The sequence below is a fragment of the Salvelinus namaycush genome, chromosome 27, assembly GCF_016432855.1.
Source record: "Salvelinus namaycush isolate Seneca chromosome 27, SaNama_1.0, whole genome shotgun sequence".
Classification (NCBI taxonomy): Eukaryota; Metazoa; Chordata; class Actinopteri; order Salmoniformes; family Salmonidae; genus Salvelinus; species Salvelinus namaycush.
Genome location: NC_052333.1, coordinates 24,147,604 through 24,171,735, shown reverse-complemented (window position 1 = coordinate 24,171,735; position 24,132 = coordinate 24,147,604). Strand labels below are relative to the sequence as shown.

General features: G+C 44.0%; 1 protein-coding gene across 1 annotated transcript in view; it reads right to left on the bottom strand.

The window, feature by feature from the left end:
- LOC120022665 (ubiquitin-conjugating enzyme E2 E2-like) overlaps positions 1-24,132 on the bottom strand; it is a 60,124-nt gene that overhangs the window by 12,173 nt on the left and 23,819 nt on the right. The window contains exon 4 of the mRNA XM_038966649.1: positions 2,939-3,071. Within this exon, the coding sequence (XP_038822577.1) occupies positions 2,939-3,071 (133 nt within the window). The remainder of the gene's footprint in view (positions 1-2,938; positions 3,072-24,132) is intronic.

The following is a 24,132-nucleotide window of genomic DNA, read 5'->3' as shown; positions in this document are numbered from 1 at the left end:
AGAAGTTAAAGTTCATAGAAACATGTCAAACGATGTCTATAATCAATCCTTAGGATCTTTTTATCATAAATATTATTTCAACCGGACAACAGCGTTGACAATAGAAAAGAAAGAACCAACGACGCGCTCATGGCCACGCGCGATAAACAACACATGGCTTTCAGCTGAGCCACTTACTCTGAAATGGTCTTATTCTCTTCCCTTTCACAATAGAAGCCTGAAACAACTTCTAAAGACTGTTGACTTCTACTGGAAGCCTTAGGAAGTGCAATCTGACTCCATAGACACTGGATATTGGATAGGCATTCACTTAAACTACAAACCTCAGAATTCCCACTTCTTGGTTGGATTTCTCTCAGGTTTTCGCCTGCCATATGAGTTCTGTTATACTCACAGACATTATTTTAACAGTTTTGTTAACTAGAGTGTTTTCTATCCAAATCTACTAATTATATGCATATCCTAGCTTCTGGGCCTGAGTAACAGGCAGTTTACTCTGGGCACGCTTTTCATCCAAACTTCCCAATGCTGCCCCCTATCCCAGACAGGTTAAAGTCCTGAGGAGACTGAACGAGGTATGCTACAGGTTACAGCTTCCTCCAGATTATTGTATTAATCCCTCGTTCCATGTGTCTCTCCTCAGGATGGTGGTGGCTGGTCCCCTCCAGGAAGCTGAGGTGCGGGAGGTTCCTCCGCCCCCTCTGGACATCAATGGGGCCCCGGCGTATGCTGTTCGAGCCATCCTGGACTCGAGGCGTTGGGCAAGGGGCCTTCAGTACCTCGTGGAGAGGGAGGGGTACGGTCCGGAGGAGAGATGCTGGTTGCCGGTGGAGAACGTCCTGGACCCTTCGTTGCTGCGGGATTTCCACCATCTCCATCCGGATCGCCCTGCGCCTTGTCCTCCGGGTCGTCCCCGAGGTCGGTGTTGGCGAGCTGCTGGAGCCGCGCGTCAAGGGGGGGGGGGTACTGTCACGACTTCCGCCGAAGTTGGTCCCTCTCCTTGTTTGGGCGGCGTTCGGCAGTCGACGTCACCGGCCTTCTAGCCACCGCCGATCCACTTTTCATTTTCCATTAGTTCTGTCTTATGACACCTGGCTTCACTCACCAATTACTTGTTTATTATTTAACCCTCTGTTCCCCATGTGTTCGTGAATGATTGTTTATTGTAATTCGGTCCGTGTTTGTGGGCTATCATTGTTGCCTTGTTTATTTGTATTTTTTGAGTAAAGTACTTTTATTACTCATATCTGCTGTCCTGCGCCTGACTCCCTAAACCAGCTACACATAGGACCGCTACAAACAGCTTGGAAAATTCCAGAAAATTATGTCATGGCTTTAGAAGCTTCTGATAGGCTAATTGACAAAATTTGAGTCCATTGTTCCAGGTGTACCTTCAAACTCAGTGCCTCTTTGCTTGACATCATGGGAAAATCAAAAGAAATCAGCCAAGACCTCAGAAAAAAATATGCAGACCTCCACAAGTCTGGTTCATCATTGGGAGCAATTTCCAAATGCCTGAAGGTACCACATTCATCTGTACAAACAATAGTACGCAAGTATAAACACCATGGGACAACGCAGCCATCATACCTCTCAGGAAGGAGACGTGTTCTGTCTCCTAGAGATGAACGTACTTTGGTGCGAAAAGTGCAAATCTATCCCAGAACAGCAGCAAAGGACCTTGTGAAGATGCTGGAGGAAACAGGTGCAAAAGTATCTATATCCACAGTAAAAAGAGTCCTATAGCAACATAACCTGAAAGGCCGCTCAGCAAGGAAGAAGCCACTGCTCCAAAACCGCCATTAAAAAAGCCAGACTACGGTTTGCAACTGCACATGGGGACAAAGATCATACTTTTTGGAGAAATGTCCTCTCGTCTGATGAAACAAAAATAGAACTGTTTGGCCATAATGACCATCATTATGTTTGGAGGAAAAAGGCAGAGGCTTGCAAGCCGAAGAACACCATCACAACCGTGAAGCACGGGGGTGGCAGCATCATGTTGTGGGGGTGCTTTGCTGCAGGAGGGACTTGTGCACTTCACAAAACAGATGGCATCATGAGGACGGAAAATGATGTGGATATATTGAAGCAACATCTCAAGACATCAGTCAGGAAGTTCAAGCTTGGTCACAAATGGGTTTTCCAAATGGACAATGACCCCAAGCATACTTCCAAAGTTGTGGCAAAATGGCTTAAGGGCAACAAAGTCAAGTTATTGGAGTGGCCATCACAAAGCCCTGACCTCAATCATATAGAAAATGTGTAGGCAGAACTGAAAAAGCATGTGCAAGCAAGGAGGCCTACAAACCTGACTCAGTTGCACCAGCTCTGTCAGGAGGAATTCACCCAACTTATTGTGGGAAGCTTGTGGAAGGCTACCCAAAACGTTTGACCCAAGTTAAACAATTTAAAGGCAATGCTACCAAATACTAATTGAGTGTATGTAAACTTCTGACCCACTGGGAATGTGATGAAAGAAATAAACGCTGAAATAAATCATTCTCTCTACTATTATTCTGACATTTTACATTCTTAAAATAAAGTAGTGATCCTAACTGACCTTAGACAGGGAATTTTTACTCTGATTAAATGTCAGGAATTGTGAAAAACAGTTTAAATGTATTTGGCTATGGTGTATGTAAACTTCCGACTTCAACTGTACTTATCTATTTGTGTTTCAGAGGAGCAATTGATGCACTGTTAATGTTTGTCTCTAAAGTAGCCGGTGTCGTGCAGATGTTTAGTATTTCACGCCCTCAAAGCCTAACCCAAGGCCCAAATCAAAAATAAAACAGAATCAGTCAACATGGGCTCCTGAGCAAGCACTAGTCTAGCATACATACCTTTGTGTGTGTGTGTGTGTGTGTGTGTGTGTGTGTGTGTGTGTGTGTGTGTGTGTGTGTGTGTGTGTGTGTGAGCATGCATATGTGTTTACCTTGGGTGGTTTGAAGGGGTAGTCTGGTGTAAAGGCGATATCTAGGAAGAAGACCCCTCCCTCGTACACAGAGCCTGGTGGTCCCAGGATGGTGGATCTCCACTCATAGATGTTGTCTCCTTTTGGACCCGCACTGCAAGGGCACAGAAGAAAGAAATTCAATATACAGAACGTATTTAGAAATCAGGACATTACATTTTAATTCTGTAACTCAATTCCTGATTCAGCAGTGTGTGTTGTGAAAGATAAAGAGAGAAGAAGCTTGAATGATCTCTCTCTTATTATCAACCAAACTATTCTGTATAACTCCTTATTACCAGATACATGCCCATGGCATCTCTATGCAGTTATCTATTCACACACACACACACACACACACACACGGCAGATTGCCCTCCCTGTAGTACATGAGAACTACAGTGTAGACTAGAGAGCAGCTGGCTGCTGCCGAGTCTCATTGTTACGTTGCCTCCTCCTACACATAGTGGAGAGGACAAATAATCAAATCCTATTTTAGAAAGAGAGCGATGGGGAGAGGGGGGCAAAGCAGTAGAAAGAGAGTGAGAGGGGAGGCATTAATGCAATGCGAGTGAGTGTATCACTAAAGCCATTCATTTGAAACTGTAGTCCGTAGTAAAGAGGTAGGCCTGTGTATTTTCTGTCTTGCTCATTTTGGACACGGTGAGGAATTATGGGAAACAAGCTGAAAGAGAGAGAGAGACGAATGAGCTGGAGAGAGAAGGTGTGCCTCCAGGAGACAAGACAGCTTGGCAGTAGTAAATAGTTCTAGTCGTGGTCACGCTCTAGGCTGTTGTTGCACAACATGACTTAGTGGTTAGGAGAGATCCATGTTTGTGGGTCAAATCAACCCATTGCTATAGGTGGTTGAGACAGACGTTCCACATGGCACTCTCTCCTAGTCCTCTTTTGGTTGGCTAAATAGTGATTTTCTCCCCTCTCTTCCCACAGTAAGTATCTAAGCTACAGACCGCATCTGGATATGTTAAGAGCACCACCAGCGACACCCATGTATAACCCAGGCTTGTGGAACCCCTGTTTCCCTATCTTATAACAAAGAAGTACTGTGCTCTATCAATGTTTATGACCTGTCCTCACTCTAGCACCATAGTGGGAAGTAAAAGCATAACACACCATAAAAGTATAAATGGTGTAGAAACAGGCCTGATGATGTAATATATTACTATCACAAAGACAGTCTTTTTTTTCTGCCAGGGCTTCCTTATCCCTCACTCCTCCCTACCTTCTCCCCCTGCCCCTCTCTCCCCCATCACAGCCCCTCTCTCCCCCATCACACAGCCCCTCGCTCCCCCATCACACAGCCCCTCGCTCCCCCATCACACAGCCCCTCGCTCCCCCATCACACAGCCCCTCGCTCCCCCATCACACAGCCCCTCTCTCCCCCATAACATCACACAGCCCCTCTCCCCCCCATAACATCACACAGCCCCTCTCCCCCCCATAACATCACACAGCCCCTCTCCCCCCACCCATCCTCCCTCATCTCCGACGGCAGTTCCTGATTTTTTTTTTACTCAGGCGGCAGCTGGGCATCACACGCAAAACAACAGGAACTATCACAGACGGCTGCAGGGATTTGACAGACGCTGGTAGCAATGTGGATAGACGAGATGTCCCAGACAGTCAGAGGGAAGTATTGTATGACAAGAAGATAGATACCCTGACACCACTACCTCTCTTGTTGCGCACACACACACAGAGAGAGAGAAAGCATAAGAGGGAGAGGGAGGGGAATGTAGAAAGATAAGAGTGTCAGCGAGCGAGAGAGTGAGTGTGAGGCAGAAGAAGGCATGGTGAGCTGTATGCCAGCTGTACTCCAGTTCTCACTAACCTAGCACTTAGAAGAGACGTGTGCTCATTGGATACATGCCCATATCTAAAAGTAGCTTCAGCTATATCTTACACTAGCACACTTCGTACTATCCAGAAGGCCTAAGGACTCATAAAAATGTACATACATTTCGATTTTAATTTCTATTTCATTTCATCTTTACAATCATTTGAATGATCTTCTGATTTAACTCTTTAGTTTGTGTTAAAAAGAGAAGGGTTAATACTAAAGAGAAACAAATATCCAATCAGGATTTTATTTTGTGGTCTCTGGGTATAAAAATCTAGCTAACTCAGCCAGCCATTGAATAGGCCTTCAGAAGCTGGATAGAAGGGCTCTGCCATTCAACTGTATTAAAGCAGAATTTGAGTGACAGTAGAATGAACCAATTACATTTTGACTTGCAACGGGTAGGACTGTTTTAAAAAAAGGGGAGGGAAAGAAAGAGGTGTATTGTCTAGGCCTTCTCAATCACATGATCATCATCTGGTGAGTGACACTGTTGTTGTTAGCTAGCTCTCTAAAAATAATGACTGAAACACTGTTGTTGTTACAGCTCCCTTGCTGTTAGCTAGCTCTCTAAAAAATAATGACTGAAACACTGTTGTTGTTACAGCTCCCTTGCCGCTAGCTAGCTCTCTAAAAATAATGACTGAAACACTGTTGTTGTTACAGCTCCCTTGCTGTTAGCTAGCTCTCTAAAAATAATGACTGAAACACTGTTGTTGTTGCAGCTCCCTTGCTGTTAGCTAGCTCTCTGAAAATAATGACTGAAACACTGTTGTTGTTACAGCTCCCTTGCTGTTAGCTAGCTCTCTAAAAATAATGACTGAAACACTGTTGTTGTTGCAGCTCCCTTGCTGTTAGCTAGCTCTCTGAAAATAATGACTGAAACACTGTTGTTGTTGTTGCAGCTCCCTTGCTGTTAGCGAGCTCTCTAAAAATAATGACTGAAACACTGTTGTTGTTGTTGTTACAGCTCCCTTGCTGTTAGCTAGCTCTCCGAAAATAATGACTGAAACACTGTTGTTGTTGTTACAGCTCCCTTGCTGTTAGCGAGCTCTCTAAAAATAATGACTGAAACACTGTTGTTGTTGTTACAGCTCCCTTGCTGTTAGCTAGCGCTCTGAAAATAATGACTGAAACACTGTTGTTGTTGTTGTTACAGCTCCCTTGCTGTTAGCGAGCTCTCTAAAAATAATGACTGAAACACTGTTGTTGTTGTTACAGCTCCCTTGCTGTTAGCGAGCTCTCTAAAAATAATGACTGAAACACTGTTGTTGTTGCAGCTCCCTTGCTGTTAGCTAGCTCTCTAAAAATAATGACTGAAACACTGTTGTTGTTGTTGTTACAGCTCCCTTGCTGTTAGCGAGCTCTCTAAAAATAATGACTGAAACACTGTTGTTGTTGCAGCTCCCTTGCTGTTAGCTAGCTCTCTAAAAATAATGACTGAAACACTGTTGTTGTTGTTGTTACAGCTCCCTTGCTGTTAGCGAGCTCTCTAAAAATAATGACTGAAACACTGTTGTTGTTGTTACAGCTCCCTTGCTGTTAGCTAGCTCTCTAAAAATAATGACTGAAACACTGTTGTTGTTGCAGCTCCCTTGCTGTTAGCTAGCGCTCTGAAAATAATGACTGAAACACTGTTGTTGTTGTTGCAGCTCCCTTGCTGTTAGCGAGCTCTCTAAAAATAATGACTGAAACACTGTTGTTGTTGTTACAGCTCCCTTGCTGTTAGCGAGCTCTCTAAAAATAATGACTGAAACACTGTTGTTGTTGTTGTTACAGCTCCCTTGCTGTTAGCGAGCTCTCTAAAAATAATGACTGAAACACTGTTGTTGTTACAGCTCCCTTGCTGTTAGCTAGCTCTCTAAAAATAATGACTGAAACACTGTTGTTGTTACAGCTCCCTTGCTGTTAGCTAGCTCTCTAAAAATAATGACTGAAACACTGTTGTTGTTACAGCTCCCTTGCTGTTAGCTAGCTCTCTAAAAATAATGACTGAAACACTGTTGTTGTTGCAGCTCCCTTGCCGTTAGCTAGCTCTCTGAAAATAATGACTGAAACACTGTTGTTGTTGTTACAGCTCCCTTGCTGTTAGCTAGCTCTCTAAAAATAATGACTGAAACACTGTTGTTGTTGTTACAGCTCCCTTGCTGTTAGCTAGCTCTCTAAAAATAATGACTGAAACACTGTTGTTGTTGCAGCTCCCTTGCTGTTAGCTAGCTCTCTAAAAATAATGACTGAAACACTGTTGTTGTTGCAGCTCCCTTGCTGTTAGCTAGCTCTCTAAAAATAATGACTGAAACACTGTTGTTGTTGTTACAGCTCCCTTGCTGTTAGCTAGCTCTCTAAAAATAATGACTGAAACACTGTTGTTGTTGCAGCTCCCTTGCTGTTAGCTAGCTCTCTGAAAATAATGACTGAAACACTTACATTTAAACTTTAGATCACTGGTTAGTGGGATGAACGTGATAAAAATCAGCTGTGTCTATGTGTTTTAACAAAACTGTCTCTCCTTCAGTGCCATGGAGAGCACAGATATTACGGTCGCAGTCCTTTCAGCACCATGAGCCTGTCACCTTTGATGTGACACGGTTGTTGTCGCTATTGGTGACAGTGTGATAGTGGTGTTAGCCAATCTTGGTTTGTGTAAACAGTGTGTTTTGTTTAGCTGGTCGCATTATTTTATACGGTGTGTCCATGCTGGTTGTGTGTGTGTGTGTGTGTGTGTGTGTGTGTGTGTGTGTGTGTGTGTGTGTGTGTGTGTGTGTGTGTGTGTGGCAGCCCGAAGCACAGCCAGGCCTGTTTGAATAATTTATCATGTCATCAAAAAGCATTGCTCTTCCTTCACTAGAAATAGAATGGCCCGACTACAGAAGATGTGATGTCGGGCACATTAAGTGATGCTACATTGTTATTTTCTTGATTCCTTACTTTTTTCATCCCTCTGAAGGCCTAGGTCCTATAGTCACGGTTCGCCACTGCTATTCATGGAGTGACTTATTATATAAGTGAAGTGTTGTGTGTTTTTAGGCTCAAGGGTACTGCATGGATGGCAACAAATCACAAGGGAACAACAACTCACTAAGGAGCATATCCTGAATGCTTACCCTGCATAACTCCATGAGAGAGGATGACACACCAGCAGACACACACACACACACACACACACACAGACACACAGACACACACAGACACAGACACACACACACACAGACCGTGGGAGTACAGCAGTATTACCATGTACTTATACTCCATGGAAAGCTAATCCCTCCCATTCCAGATTATGGGCTAACTGGATTATACCTGCCTACGGATATATGATATTGTACCAGCTAGCTACCTCAGCACAGAGACACATTGCAAACCCAATCCCTACACCTGTCAGTTATCACTCTCCTCTCCACCTACTCTCCTCTCCCTTGCTCTCACCTTGTTTCACTAACACATTGATTAACCTTAATATTAACCGTGACCTTACCAGTTTCATGCCGTCCCTAGGAGAGGTGCGTCACTTGAGTGGCTGGAGTCACTGACGTGATCTTCCTGTCTGGGTTGGAGCCCCCACTTGGGTTGTGCCGTGGCGGAGATCTTTGTGGGCTATACTCGGCCTTGTCTCAGGATGGTAAGTTGGTGGTTGAAGATATCCCTCTAGTGGTGTGGGGGCTGTGCTTTGGCAAAGTGGGTGGGGTGATATCCTTCCTGTTGGGCCCTGTCCGGGGGAATCATCGGATGGAGCCTCCAGTATTTATGCTGCAGTAGTTTGTGTCGGGGGGCTAGGGTCAGTTTGTTATATCTGGAGTACTTATCCTGTCTTATCCGGTGTCCTGTGTGAATTTAAGTATGCTCTCTCTAATTCTCTGTTTCTCTCTTTCTTTCTCTCGGAGGACCTGAGCCCTAGGACCATGCCTCAGGACTACCTGGCATGATGACTCCCAGTCCATCTGGCCGTGCTGCTGCTCCAGTTTCAACTGTTCTGCCTGCGGCTATGGAACCCTGACCTGTTCACCGGACGTGCTACCTGTCCCAGACCTGTTCACCGGACGTGCTACCTGTCCCAGACCTGCTGTTTTCAACTCTCTAGAGACCGCAGGAGCGGTAGAGATACTCTTAATGATCGGCTATGAAAAGCCAACTGACATTTACTCCTGAGGTGCTGACTTGCTGCACCCTCGACAACTACTGTGATTATTATTATTTGACTATGCTGGTCATTTATGAACATTTGAACATCTTGGCTATGTTCTGTTATAATCTCCACCCGGCACAGCCAGAAGAGGACTGGCCACCCCTCATAGCCTGGTTCCTCTCTAGGTTTCTTCCTAGGTTTTGGCCTTTCTAGGGAGTTTTTCCTAGCCACCGTGCTTCTACATCTGCATTGCTTGCTGTTTGGGGTTTTAGGCTGGGTTTCTGTACAGCACTTTGAGATATCAGCTGATGTACGAAGGGCTATATAAATAAATTTGATTTGATTTGTGATTGTGGTTCAATCATCCCTGTGATCGCTATGACCTTTGACCTGGTTTAACCTATTAAAATGTCCATTCAGATTGGAATGCCATTACTCAGATTCTACATCGATCTCTGTGATGTGAATCATCATCAAAAGAGGGAACCAACAAGGTGGTTATTATTGACTGGTCAACGTGAATTGGTTACATTGTCTTTTATTGGTGTCATAAACGCCTTGATGATGCTTCAGTTAGAGCAGGTCTAGCCTGAGGACCATAAGTAACCAATCATCAACGCACACACACACAAACACACACACACACACACACACACACACACACACACACACACAGGAGCGTTATAGTGAACAATCAGCAACACCGTCATTGAGTCTCCTTCATAATAAAGCATCAGCTTGAGGTCACTGTTAAAGGCTCAGAAGATTATAAAATACCCAAATCCCTCTGACAGAAAAGCTATTTTCAGTCTTTTGTTCCTTCCAGCTAAAAGGCCTGTGTCTGCTTGTTACTGGTCTTTATGTGTCCTCATTTGGCCAGCTAATTGCTCACAATGCATAGATCCTCAGGAGCAAAATGCAGGCTGGGAAGAGGGAGAAGGGGATAGGAGTCGGGAGAGAGAGAGAGCGAGACAAGGGAGAAAGAAAGAGATCTGATGCCCTCTGACCTTTCAATGAGCGGTAAACCAATTGTGTCCCCATTGTCTTGGGCCCCATTGCCTACCAACCCATCCCTGGAGAATGTGTGTGTGTGTGCGCGCGTTCCGTGATTGGAATAAATACTGAATTGCTAACAGTCATGCATCAATGGTTTGTAATTTGGTTCATAACTTCCACTTGTATGACATCCACCAATTTAATTATTGTAAACAGATCATGTGGAAATCAAGTGACAACTTTATTAGTTACATATTGCTGACAGTATCAGCCAGACACCATATGTGAATTGATTGCCCCCCATCTATCTTCAGAGCTCGTGCTGCTAGGTGACCTAAACTGGGACATGCTTAACACCCCAGCCATCCTACAATCTACGCTTGATGCCCTCAATCTCACACAAATTATCAATGAACCTACCAGGTACCACCCCAAATCCATAAACACGGGCACCCTCATAGATATCATCCTAACCAACTTGCCCTCTAAATACACCTCCGCTGTTTTCAACCGCGATCACTGCCTCATTGCCTGCATCCGTAATGGGTCAGCGGTCAAACGACCTCCACTCCTCACTGTCAAAACGCTCCCTGAAACACTTCAGCGAGCAGGCCTTTCTATTCGACCTGGCACAGGTATCCTGGAAGGATATTGATCTCATCCCGTCAGAGGATGCCTGGTTATTTAAAAAAAATGCCTTCCTCACCATCTTAAATAAGCATGCCCCATTCAAGAAATTTAGAACCAGGAACAGATATAGCCCTTGGTTCTCTCCAGACCTGACTGCCCTTAACCAACACAAAAACATCCTATGGCGTTCTGCATTAGCATCGAACAGCCCCCGTGATATGCATCTTTTCAAGGAAGTTAGAAACCAATATACACAGGCAGTTAGAAAAGCCAAGGATAGCTTTTTCAAGCAGAAATTTGCATCCTGCAACACAAACTCAAAAAAGTTCTGGGACAGTGTAAAGTCCATGGAGAATAAGAACACCTCCTCCCAGCTGCCCACTGCACTGAGGATAGGAAACTCTGTCACCATCGATAAATCCACTATAATTGAGAATTTCAATAAGCATTTTTCTACGGCTGGCCATGCTTTCCACCTGGCTACCCCTGCCCCAGTCAACAGCACTGCACCCCCCACAGCAACTCGCCCAAGCCTTCCCCATTTATCCTTCTCCCAAATCCAGTCAGCTGATGTTCTGAAAGAGCTGCAAAATCTGGACCCCTACAAATCAACCGGGCTAGATAATCTGGACCCTCTCTTTCTAAAATTATCTGCCGAATGCAAACACTTGTTGCAACCCCTATTACTAGCCTGTTCAACATCTTTCGTATCGTCTGAGATCCCCAAAGATTGTAAAGCTGCCGAGGTCATCCCCCTCTTCAAAGGGGAGACACTCTAGACCCAAACTGCTACAGACCTATATCTATCCTACCCTGCCTTTCTAAGGTCTTCAAAAGCCAAGTTAACAAACAGATTACCGACCATTTCGAATCCCACCGTACCTTCTCCGCTATGCAATCTGGTATCAGAGCTGGTCATGGGTGCACCTCAGCCACGCTCAAGGTCCTAAACGATATTTTAACCGCCATCGATAAACAATACTGTGCAGCCGTATTCATTGACCTGGCCAAGGCTTTCGACTCCGTCAATCACCACATCCTCATCGGCAGACTCGATAGCCTTGGTTTCTTAAATGATTGCCTCGCCTGGTTCACCAACTACTTCTCTGATAGAGTTCAGTGTGTCACATAGGAGGGCCTGTTGTCCGGGCCTCTGGCAGTCTCTATGGGAGTGCCACAGGGTTCAATTCTCAGGCCGACTCTCTTCTCTGTATACATCAATGATGTCGCTCTTGCTGCTGGTGATTCTCTGATCCAGCTTTATGCAGACGACACCATTCTGTATACTTCTGGCCCTTCTTTGGACTCTGTGTTAACTAACCTCCAGACGAGCTTCAATGCCATACAACTCTCCTTCCGTGGCCTCCAACTGCTCTTAAATACAAGTAACACTAAATGGATGCTCTTCAACCAATCGCTGCCTGCACCTGCCCGCCCGTCCAGCATCACTACTCTGGACGGTTCTGACTTAGAATATGTGGACAACTACAAATACCTAGGTGTCTGGTTAGACTGTAAACTCTCCTTCCAGACTCACATCAAACATCTCCAATCCAAAGTTAAATCTAGAATTGGCTTCCTATTTTGCAACAAAGCATCCTTCACTCATGCTGCCAAACGTACCCTCGTAAAACTGACCATCCTACCGATCCTCGACTTCGGCAATGTCATTTACAAAATAGCCTCCAAAACCCTACTCAATAAATTGGATGCAGTCTATCACAGTGCCATCCGTTTTGTCACCAAAGCCCCATATACTATCCACCACTGTGACCTGTATGCTCTCGTTGGCTGGCCCTCACTTCATACTCGTCGCCATACCCACTGGCTCCAGGTCATCTACAGGTTACCTGCTAGGTAAAGTCCCCCCTTATCTCAGCTCGCTGGTCACCATAGCAGCACCCACCTGTAGCACACGCTCAAGCAGGTATATTTCACTGGTCACCCCCAAAGCCAAGTCCTCCTTTGGCCGCCTCTCCTTCCAGTTCTCTGCTGTCAATGACTGGAACGAACTACAAAAATCTCTGAAACTGGAAACACTTATCTCCCTCACTAGCTTTAAGCACCAGCTGTCAGAGCAGCTCACAGCACCTGTACATAGCCCATCTATAATTTAGCCCAAACAACTACCTCTTCCCCTATTGTATTTATTTATTTAGCTCCTTTGCACCCCATTATTTCTGTTTCTACTTTGCACATTCTTCCACTGCAAATCTACCATTCCAGTGTTTAACTTGCTATATTGTATTTACTTCGCCACCATGGCCTTTTTTTGCCTTTACCTCCCTTATCTCACCTCATTTGCTCACATTGTATATAGACTTATTTTTCTACTGTATTATTGACTGTATGTTTGTTTTACTCCATGTGTAACTCTGTGTTGTTGTGTGTGTCGAACTGCTTTGCTTTATCTTGGCCAGGTCGCAATTGTAAATGAGAACTTGTTCTCAACTTGCCTACCTGGTTAAATAAAGGTGGAAAAAATTAATTTAAAAAAAGACAGCATGAAATGCATTAGGCCTACATGCCACCCACCCACGCTAACTCAACTTACCCCCATATAAAGAGAATTATCAACTTCAATCATCAGAAGGGAATAAAATCAACTATTTTGCTTTGTGAATTATTTGGTATGACAAGATCTAGACATTTAAAAAGGTAATTTCCCATTGAGCCGACATATGCAGGGATTACTATGAATGTGGTCTTTGGAAACGTGATAACATTGCGTTTTCCCCCGCTATGCACGTTTTAAAGGCAATCGGATTGAATCTGGCCCACTTTCGGGTAACTCTCTTAGTGCAGTCACAAGCTTCATAACCATCAACCTTCTCTTATTCTCCTCCTGCTCCTCCCCTGAACGACATCAAAAGAGAGTCTGTCTGTGTCTCTCCTTTTCTGTCTCTGTCGTCTGGGTTATGTTTAAAAACTCCCTAGCTACAGCAGCCCATTATTCCTCTGAATATTTTGCTGCTCTGTAAATAAATAGACAAGAAGCTCCCAGTCCAGGTTATTACCTGCACCCCAAGCTTCCCCAGTGATCACTTGAGTGATGATAACCTCTCATGTTGCCATTACTGCACAGAACAGGTAATTCATTAACATTAACGTGTAGGTGTTAAAACACTAACAGTGAGCAATAAAACAGACTGCAGAGAGAGGAGAGTGGGAGTCAGAGGAAGACCGAGAGAAAGATTGGAGAACAGGAGATGTCAACACACACAGGAAGAGAGATCAACTGGAGCACAGCTGTCTGACCGCCTACTTAACCATAGAGAGTGAAGATGAGTTCGAGGCAGACCGGGTGAACCAGGGCCCCTAGGGTTTAGAGCTGAGCGGACGTGTGGAGACAGACACAGTGATCTGAGGAAGACATCAAATCAAACAGCTTGAATGTAGAGTATTATACACTCTCTTTATTGGCTCCACAACTACCATTGTTCTGTAAGGAGACTCCATAGCAATCCCTATCCAGCAACACGCACACAAACGGTCTCCAAGCTCTCACACTCTTTCAAATCTCATACACACTTCAAAAACCAGTGTAGCCATTGTAAAAGCTATATAGAAGTGCTCCTTCCTACGTAGCGTAACATCCAGTGAGAGCAAAGCCAGAGCCATGATTCCTGCTATTTAATTTTGAATTTTAAAACATTGTTTGATAAAATATTGAATTGGGCCTTTACTACTGTAGCCCATAGAAATGCATTGAATAACACATTCATAAATGGCAAAACAGACATTCCTTATGATTTATTTTTTGGTTTTGAAGTGTCTGTCCTTTATCATATCACACTTTCATAGAAAAATGTAACCGGTATCGGGTTACCTTCAGAGGAGTCCCGCAACACTTGTGGGTGACATAGAGCAAAACGGAAAACGCCATCATGTTCGTGAGAGTCTCCCCGTTCCATAGTGGGATCATGTTAGTTTGTATCCCAAATGGTTCGGACACTACAGGCAGATGTTGGCGCATCGGCGAGTCAGACGTTCAGACGCCCGTTCGGACACTACAGACGCCCGCTCGGACACTACAAAACATTTTTGATTGATTTTCGGGTTGTCTCCTGGTCTAACAAACAGCGCTGGAGGCGGATGCGGTGGATTGAGCCGATACAAACAAACAGATCTCTATCTTAAAATAGATATTAGTGGATTTTTGTATTATGTCAATCGACTCTAGGGGTTTTAACTGCAACCCTCAAGTAATGATGCAGCCCTCAAGTAGTGATACAGTCAGGCAAGTCAAAAGAAATGAGTGCATGAAGCAAATTAAGAATATGCAAGAACTGGCCCCTCTGGTTGTTCACAGATCCCAAGGAGAAGGATAGGGAGAGAGGGTGGCGTTTCTCTCATCTCCACACTGTGCACACACAGCAGTGTGTGTGTGTGTGTGTGTGTGTCTGTTAGTTCATGTGCTGTGTGTGGAAGGGGGAGAGCTGGCGGCACTAGACCAGGCAGCCAGACCTGCAGACTCAGCGGTTGTGAGAATTTCCAGAGGAGCTTGTTACCTCTCACTAATTAGTCTACAAGGACTTAGCTTCTGATTACCGGCCCTGTTAAATAAAGGTTCAATAAAAAATACAAATTCTAGCCAAATAAATAAACAAATACATAATAATATATGCCATTTAGCAGACGCTTTTAACCAATGCGACTTAGTCATGCGTGCATACATTTTACATATGGATGGTCCCGGGAATCGAACCCACTACCCTGGCGTTCAAAGAGCCATGTTCTACCAACAAAGCTAATGTGAAATGGCTGTTGGTCCCTGAAGTGACAGGGTTGGAAGACCCTGATCACAGATATTCCCACCTTTCCTCTGTTCTCCTGTTCTCCCTCTCAGTGCCAGCTGTGAAAGAGCAGGAGAGGAGGACAGACACCTGAAATGAAATCAAAGCCCTAGCAGGAATCTGATATCCTGTCTTTGTGAGGGGAGCAAGGCCACAGGCGTGTGTCTGCACTGACTCCGTGCCAGAATTGTAATGGAATCCTACCCTGGCCAGTGTTTGCATTGGAAGCTATTTGTCCGGGTGCCAACAGTTCACTGTGTACAGTTTACACACTCATGAGCAGCAGAGCTAGTCTGAGACTCTCAGTGCCTGGAGGGCCCGGGCCACACACATGACTTACACATGCTTATAATGCATAATGCTTCAAAACGAATTACACCTGTCAGCTTTAAGTAAAGTATTACTACTTTTATTAACAATGCCTCGGAGAGGAGGATAGAAGGAGGAGGAGACAGAGAGGAGGATAGAACGAGGAGGATAGAAGGAGGAGGAGGATAGAAGGAGACGGAGAAGAGATAGAGAGGAGGTGAAGGAGAGGATGAGTGCTTTGAAGAGTAGCCCACCACTGATTTTCACCCATCCATTAGCTGCTCTTAAAACAGCATCCTCCTCCTGAAACGGCCAGAGATAAAAGGAGAGATAAACCCTAGTAACCCTGAATGGGCCTAAAGGGGAAGTGTAGCAGCATAAAGGGCACATTAAGAATTCAACAGCCCGGTTATTGAATCATTTAATCCTATCACAGCCACGTCAGCTGGAAAGCTAAACCTAGGCAGGCATGGAGACAATGAATCAGCCATTTACATTGTGGAGGAGGACGGTCTCATGAGAATGAGCTATTGACCAGAGACTAGAGAGAATCCTGGCAGTTTCCACTGTGTGTGTCCTGGTAGGAATGTATCCTATAGGGTCAATACAGCTGCAGCTGGTGGAAAAGTGACCTCTGCCCAGACACTCTACAGCAAAACTACAGCACTTTGACAAACACGGGGCAAAACCTTGAAACATTGCTCCCCATTGATATGAGTGGTTTTATTCATGTTAGAAAGCAAAGCAGCGTAAGAGGCTGAAGCTGCCAGTGGTATCTGGGAGGAAGAGATTGGATACTGTAGGTTGGAACACAGGCTCTGAACAATAAGAAGTACATCATCATTCCCAGACGGCTGACTGGAGCACATTACAAGGTGATCTGGAGAATGCTGTGAAGTCTATTTCTACAGTACGACTGAGTAACGCTGTGAAGTTTATCATTTCCACAGTACGACTGAGTAACGCTGTGAGGTTTATCATTTCTACAGTACAAGTACGCTGGGTGTATTCAGGCCCCCTGAGCACTATTGCTAAAACCACACATCAGTTTAAGAACTCGGTTCACTAAGAAAACAGACCTGGTACTCCTTTGTATATAGTTATGTTATTAAAAACATATTTGGGGTACTTTATACCCCCTTTTCCCTCCCTAATTTCATGATATCCAATTGGTAGTTAGTCTTGTCCGTACGGCAGTTGCAGCAATGGGATTCGGGAGAGGCGAAGGTCGAGAGCCATGTGTCGTCTGAAACACGACCCTGTCAAGCCACACTGCTTCTTGACACAATGCTCGCCTAACCCGGAAGCCAGGCCCACCAATGTGTCAGAGGAAACACCGTACAGCTGGCGACCAAAGTAAGCGTGCACGCGCCCAACCGCCACGAGTCGCTAGAGCGCGATGGGACAAGGACATCCCAGCCGGCCAAACCCTCCCCTAACCCAGACAACACTGGGTCAATTGTGCGCCACCTCATGGGTCTCCCGGTCGCGGCCGGCTGCGACACAGCCCGGGATCGAACTCGGATCTGTAGTGACGCCTCTAGCACTGCTGAGTCTTAGACCGCTGCACAACTCAGGAAGCCGTAGCCATGTTATTTTTACTCATTCTTTTTTATTATTCCTTGTGTCACTATTTCTATTTTATCTTTAGCATTGTTTGATAGGACCCCAGTAAGTAAGCATTTCACTGTTAGTCTACGCCTGTTTTTTACGAAGCATGTGACAATTAGAATTCTATTTGATTTGATCCGCAGCATACCACCCTGCATCCCACTGCTGGCTTCCTTCTGAAGCTAAGCAGGGTTGGTCCTGGATGGGAGACCAGATGCTGCTGGAAGTGGTGTTGGAGGACCAGTAGGAGGCACCCTTTTCTCTGGTCTAAAAAAATATCCCAATGGCCCCAGGGCAGTGATTGGGGACATTGCCCTGTGTAGGGTGCCGTCTTTCTGAAGGGAAGTTAAACGGGTGTCCTGACTCTCTGTGGTCACTAAAGATCCCATGACACTTATCATAAGAGTAGGGGTGTTAACCCTGGTGTCCTGGCTAAATTCCCAAGCTGTCCCTCATACCATCACGGTCACCTCATCATCCCCCCCCCCCCTGTAACTATTCCCCAAGTCGTTGCTGTAAATGAGAATAAGTTCTCAGTCAACGTAACAGGTAAAATAAGGGTTAAATAAATAAAAATCTGTCTGTACTGTGCATTCCCTCCAGCTTGCTCTCTGGCCCACGAGCCATATATTATGTCTATAACATTCTCAGGTATGTACACAGTACAGGGGCATTGCTCGGCCGGGAGGCAGCAAGCCTCTGTCCACCTCCTCTCACAACTGGTTAGTTGAGTACAGCTGTAACAACAACAGGAGGCAGATAGAGAGAGATGGCTAGCCAGGACAGCTTTAGTCATCTGGCTGTGTGTTTATCGCTGTGATGACAGAGGAGATATTGGCTGTTAAAGCCAGTGAAGAAGCCAAATAGTTGACACAACAAAAATGGCTCTATAATTTTAGACTACTATTATATTAAGTGTGCCATGTTAACTTTTCTCTACCCCTATCTGTTCTTGTTTCCTCAATACACACTTATACAAGAAGACAGTATAAGCCAAACATGACTCTGTCGGTAATAAAATGATGATGTGTGTGTCCAAGGACTACCAAAGGATACTGCAGGCAGCCTGTTAATGAGGAGCTATTACTCACCCAACACAGAGACATGAGCATCTCGCATAACAACACTGGTGACCTCAGTCACATAACTCTCCCTCATCAGAGCCAGGCTTAATCAGCTGTGTCTAATGTCAGAAGAGACAAAGACAAAAAGGCAAGCAAGGAGATTGGTGAATTGGAAATAATAATGGTGAAATGAGGCTCTGCAGTGTGTGAGTGTGGGGGAAGAGGCACAGAGGGGAATGAAGAGGGCGCGAGAGATAAGATAAAGACATGTAGAGTCTCTGTGAAAAGAGAAGAGCAAAGAAGAGAAAGGCCCTCCACCCAGCTTAGGTTGTTGTGACTCTCAGTTTTGAGATTGAGGATAATTAGATCCACAGTGTGAGCTCAATCCTAGGCCTCTCAGCTTCTGTGGACCAGATGGGAGTGTAATTAATGAATTCATTAATCTCTCCCTCCCTCCCATTCAATGGGCTTTATTAGCATGGGAAACATATGTTTACATTGCCAAAGCAAGTGAAATAGATAAACAAATGTTAAATAAAACAAAATGTTAAATAAACTAACATTTTTTACAGTAAACATTACCCTCACAACAGTTCCAAAGGAATAGAGACATTTCAAATGACATTATGGCTACATACAGTGTTGTAACAATGTAGAAAAGGGAAAATAAATAAACATACAGTGAAAAGGAGGAAATGCAGCATAAATATATACAGTGCATTTGGAAAGTATTCAGACCCCTTCCCTTTTTCCACATTTTGTTACGTTACAGCCTTATTCTAAGGCTTTGGCCTGAATGCCAAGCATCACGTCTGGAGGAAACCTGGCACTATCCCTACGGTGAAACATGGTGGTGGCAGCATCATGCTGTGGGGATGTTTTTCAGCAGCAGGGCCTGGGAGACTAGTCAGGACCAAGGCAAAGATGAACAGAGCAAAGTACAGAGAGATCCTTGATGCTCCAGAGTGCTCAGGACCTCAGACTGGGGCGAAGGTTCACCTTCCAACAGGACAATGACCCTAAGCACACAGCCAAGACAATGCAGGAGTGGTTTCGGGAAAAGTCTCTGAATGTCCTTGAGTGGCCCAGCCAGAGCCCGGACTTGAACCTGATCTAACATCTGGAGAGACCTGGAAATAGCTGTGCAGCGACGCTCCCCATCTAATCTGACAGAGCTTGAGAGGATCTGCAAAGAAGAATGGGAGAAACTCCCCAAATACAGGTGTGCCAAGCTTGTAGCATCATACCCAAGAAGACTCAAGGCTGTAATCGCTGCCAAAGGAGCTTCAAAGTACTGAGTCTGAATACTTAAGTAAATGTGATATTTCAAATAAACATTTTTAAGAAATTAAGAAAAAATAAAAAAAATGTATATGCTTTGTCATTATGGGGTATTGTGTTTAGATTGAAGAGGAACAAAATAAATGTAATACATTTTAGAATAAGGCTGTAACGTAACAAAATGTGGAAAAAGTCAAGGGGTCTGAATACTTTCCGAATGGGCTGTATGGTGTCTCTAATATGGTCATTTGGCAGGAAGTGTAGCTCAGTTTCCAACTCATTTTGTGGGCAGTGTGCACATAGCCGGTCTTCTCTTGAGAGCCAGGTCTGCCTACGGCAGCCTCTCTCGATAGCAAGGCTATGCTCACGGAGTCTGTACATAGTCAAAGGTTTCCTTAATTTTGGGTCAGTCACAGTAGTCAGGTTCTCCCTGTTCAGGGCCAAATAGCATAAATACACCTCTGCTGTTTTCAACCAGGATCTCAGCGATCACTGCCTCATTGCCTGCGTCCGTGTTTGTTCAACCCATGTGTAACTCTGTTGTTTTTGTCGCTCTGCTTTGCTTTATCTTGGCCAGGTCGCAGTTGTAAATGAGAACTTGTTCTCAACTGGCCTACCTGGTTAAATAATGGTGAAAAATAAATAATTCAGGTAACTACCTCATAAAGCATGTTCAGAGAATGCCAAGAGCGTGCAAAGCTGTCATCAAGGCAAAGGGTGGCTGCTTTGAAGAATCTGAAATATATCTTGATTTGTTTAACACTTTTTTGGTTACCACATGATTTCATATGTGTTATTTCATAGTTTAAGTCCTCACTATTATTCTACAATGTAGAATATGGTAAAAATAAAGAAAAACCCTGGAATGAGAAGGTGTGTCCAAACTTTTGACTCATACTGTATAATGTTTTTGCTGTTTGTTCATGTTAGAGCCAAAAAGATTGGAGAAGTGGTTTATCCATACATCTCCTTTTTCCATAGCGTATTTCTGCATTGTTTTAGTGATTCGCCATATTGAAGGCTCAGTGTTTTATGGGTCTCTATGTTTTTGGTTGGATAGGTTTCTCAATTTCTTTAGGTTTTTGCATTCTTTATCAAACCATTTGTCATTGTTGTTCATTTTCTTAGGTTATCTGCTTGGAATTTTTAGATTTGAAAGGGAAGCTGAGAGGTCAAATATACTGTTTAGGTGTTCTACTACCAAGTTTACACCTTCACTATTACAGGGAAACGTTTTGTCCAGGAAGTTGTCTAAAGGGGATTGAATTTGTTGTTGCCCAATTGTTTTTTAGTAGGTTTCCATACTACTTTCCTTCCATTTATAGCATTTTTTAATATTACTCATGATGAGTATTGCTCTGTTTAGGTAGACTGTGCTTTTACGGTGATCTGTTGGGGCGTCAGTGGGCTGACAGTGAACGCTCTGAGAGACTCTGGGTTGAGGTCAGTGATAGAGTACTACTGCCAAGAGATTTATTTATATTTTTTAAATTTAACCTTAATATAAAAAGGCAAGTCACTTAAGAACAAATTCTTATTTTTTACAATGACGGCATAGCCCGGACAAATCTGGACGACGCTGGGGCAATTGTGCGCTGCCCTATGGGACTCCCAATCACGGCTGCATGTGATGCAGCCTGGATTTGAACCAGGTACTGAAGTGACACCTCTTGCACTGAGATGCAGTGTCTTAGACCACTGCGCCACTCGGGAGATGAGCTATAGGTGTACCTACCGTCAGAGTCCCCTCGGCGCCTACCATTGACTATGTGCATACCCAGCATGCGACAGAGCTGTAGGGGTTGTGACCCGTTTTTGTTGGTTACGCTGTCGTAGTTCTATCTAGCGGACCATATGGGGGATGGAATGGTACGCCGTCACCCCCCCCCCCCCCCCAAAAGTAAAGGCTAGACGCAAAACATCCCCTTGAACTCTAGACATAAAGCACTGATGAGATTTTCCATGAAGAGTCATAAAAAGCATTTAAAACATGTTGCTGATTTGGGGTGACATATTGCTCCCTTCGATGGAATTCTGTTAGAATTCTCTAGCAATAACATCCTACCCTCCTGGCTGAGAGAGAGCCTAATGATGTGGAACGTGGAATGCTCAGCATACCATAACAAGAGTAGTTGCACTCCAATACTTCCAAATTGACTGTTTAATTAATCTCCCTTTCTCTCTCCCTCTCTGGGTGGCTGATGGAGTCATTTTTACAATGACGTTCTTGTCTTGTTAAAAACTCCTAAGAGCTTGAACTTTTAGTCTCCTGTGGTCTCTGGGATTGCCTGTTTGGCTTGCTGCTGGTTTGTTGTTTTAGCTGTAAAAACTCAAAAAATATGAAAAAGCTGACCGTCAGCAGTCCTGGGTAGTCAATAACAGACTCCACTCATTCACTATCTGCAAAGGACACGCTCTTCATATTCAATTCTAATACTGACAGTTTTTAATTAAAAAAAGTCACTGTAAGCAGCAGACACTTGATCATGTTGATACAGTATGTGAGGGTGTTCTATTTACACATTTAGACCACTTTCTACCTGAGAGAAATTGAAATACTGTTTGGTATGTATGATTAAGGTTATTATTATTTTTTTTTTTAAACAACTAATTGACCAACATTGGTTCAATTATTTGAATTACATTTCCTTCAGCGCTTTTTTCAGTGAGCTCAATGCGCTCATTGTGTAGTTTCTCTAGAGATACACCAGATCAAGCCCGAACTGTGCGATGTTGTAGGGAGTGGAAGTTTCCAACAGGGCAGAATTCTACATAGTTTAGCGCAGAAAACGTGATAGTTAACTACAACGACCATAATCCATTGCACGTCGGTGCGTTTCTTTAATGCTAACTATGCTTGGTTAGTGTCGTTCAAACCAAAAGAGAGCACAGACAGAAGAATTCTCTATCTAGAGTGGGATAGAAAGAAGTTGCTTCGGGAGGTATCTGTACCTGAAAATACATTGATAGTTGGTATTCAGCAATCATAAAAGTATGCCTTATTTAATTTGAAGAACTACTAAAATTGTGATTTTGTCAGACAGCAGCTCTATAGAGATGAGATGAAAACTTGTAATTAAATAATAAAGTCATCAAATAAAACAATGTTATATACACACAACAACTGAAATATTTTATTAAAGTGATGTGAATAAATTCCAGAGTTGAAGCTGGAAGTTTACATACACCTTAGCCAAATACATTTAAACTCAGTTTCACAATTCCTGACATTTAATCCTAGTAAAAATTCCCTATCTTAGGTCAGATAGGATCACCAATTTATTTTAAGAATGTGAAATGTCAGAATAACAGTAGAGAATGATTTATTTCAGCTTTTATTTCTTTCATCACATTCCCAGTGGGTCAGAAGTTTACATTCACTCAATTAGTATTTGGTAGCTTTGCCTTTAATTGTTTAACTTGGGTCAAACGTTTTGGGTAGCCTTCCACAAGCTTCCCACAATAAGTTGGGTGAATTCCTCCTGACAGAGCTGGTGTAACTGAGTCAGGTTTGTAGGCCTCCTTGCTCACACATGCTTTTTCAGTTCTACCTACACATTTTCTATAGGATTGAGGTCAGGGCTTTGTGATGGCCACTCCAATACCTTGACTTTGTTGTCCTTAAGCCATTTTGCCACAACTTTGGATGTATGCTTGGGGTCATTGTCCATTTGGAAGACCCATTTGCGACCAAGCTTGAACTTCCTGACTGATGTCTTGAGATGTTGCTTCAATATATCCACATAATTTTCCTCCCTCATGATGCCATCTATTTTGTGAAGTGCACCAGTCCCTCCTGCAGCAAAACGTCTCCACAACATGATGCTGCCACCCCCGTGCTTCACGGTTGGGATGGTGTTCTTCGGCTTGCAAGCTTCCCCCTTTTTCCTCCAAACATAACGATGGTCATTATGGCCAAACAGTTATATTTTTGTTTCATCAGACCAGAGGGCATTTCTCCAAAAAGTACGATCTTTTGGTTTTGGAGCAGTGGCTTCTTCCGTGCTGAGCGGCCTTTCAGGTTATGTCGATATAGGACTCGTTTTACTGTGGATATAGATTATTTTGTACCTGTTTCCTCCAGCATCTTCACAAGTTCCTTTGCTGTTGTTTTGGGATTGATTTGCACTTTTTGCACCAAAGCATGTTCATCTCTAGGAGACAGAACGCATCTCTTTCCTGAGCGGTATGACGGCTGCGTGGTCCCATGGTGTTTATACTTGCGTACTATATTTTGTACAGATGAACGTGGTACGTTCAGGCGATTGGAAATTGCTCCCAAGGATGAACCATACTTGTGGAGGTCTTGGCTGATTTCTTTTGATTTCCCCATGATGTCAAGCAAAGAGGCACTGAGTTTGAAGGTAGGCCTTGAAATACATCCACAGTTACACCTCCAATTGACTCAAATTTTTTCAAATAGCCTATCAGAAGCTTCTAAAGCCATGACATAATTCTCTGGAATTTTCCAAGCTGTTTAAAGGCACAGTCAACTTAGATAGTCT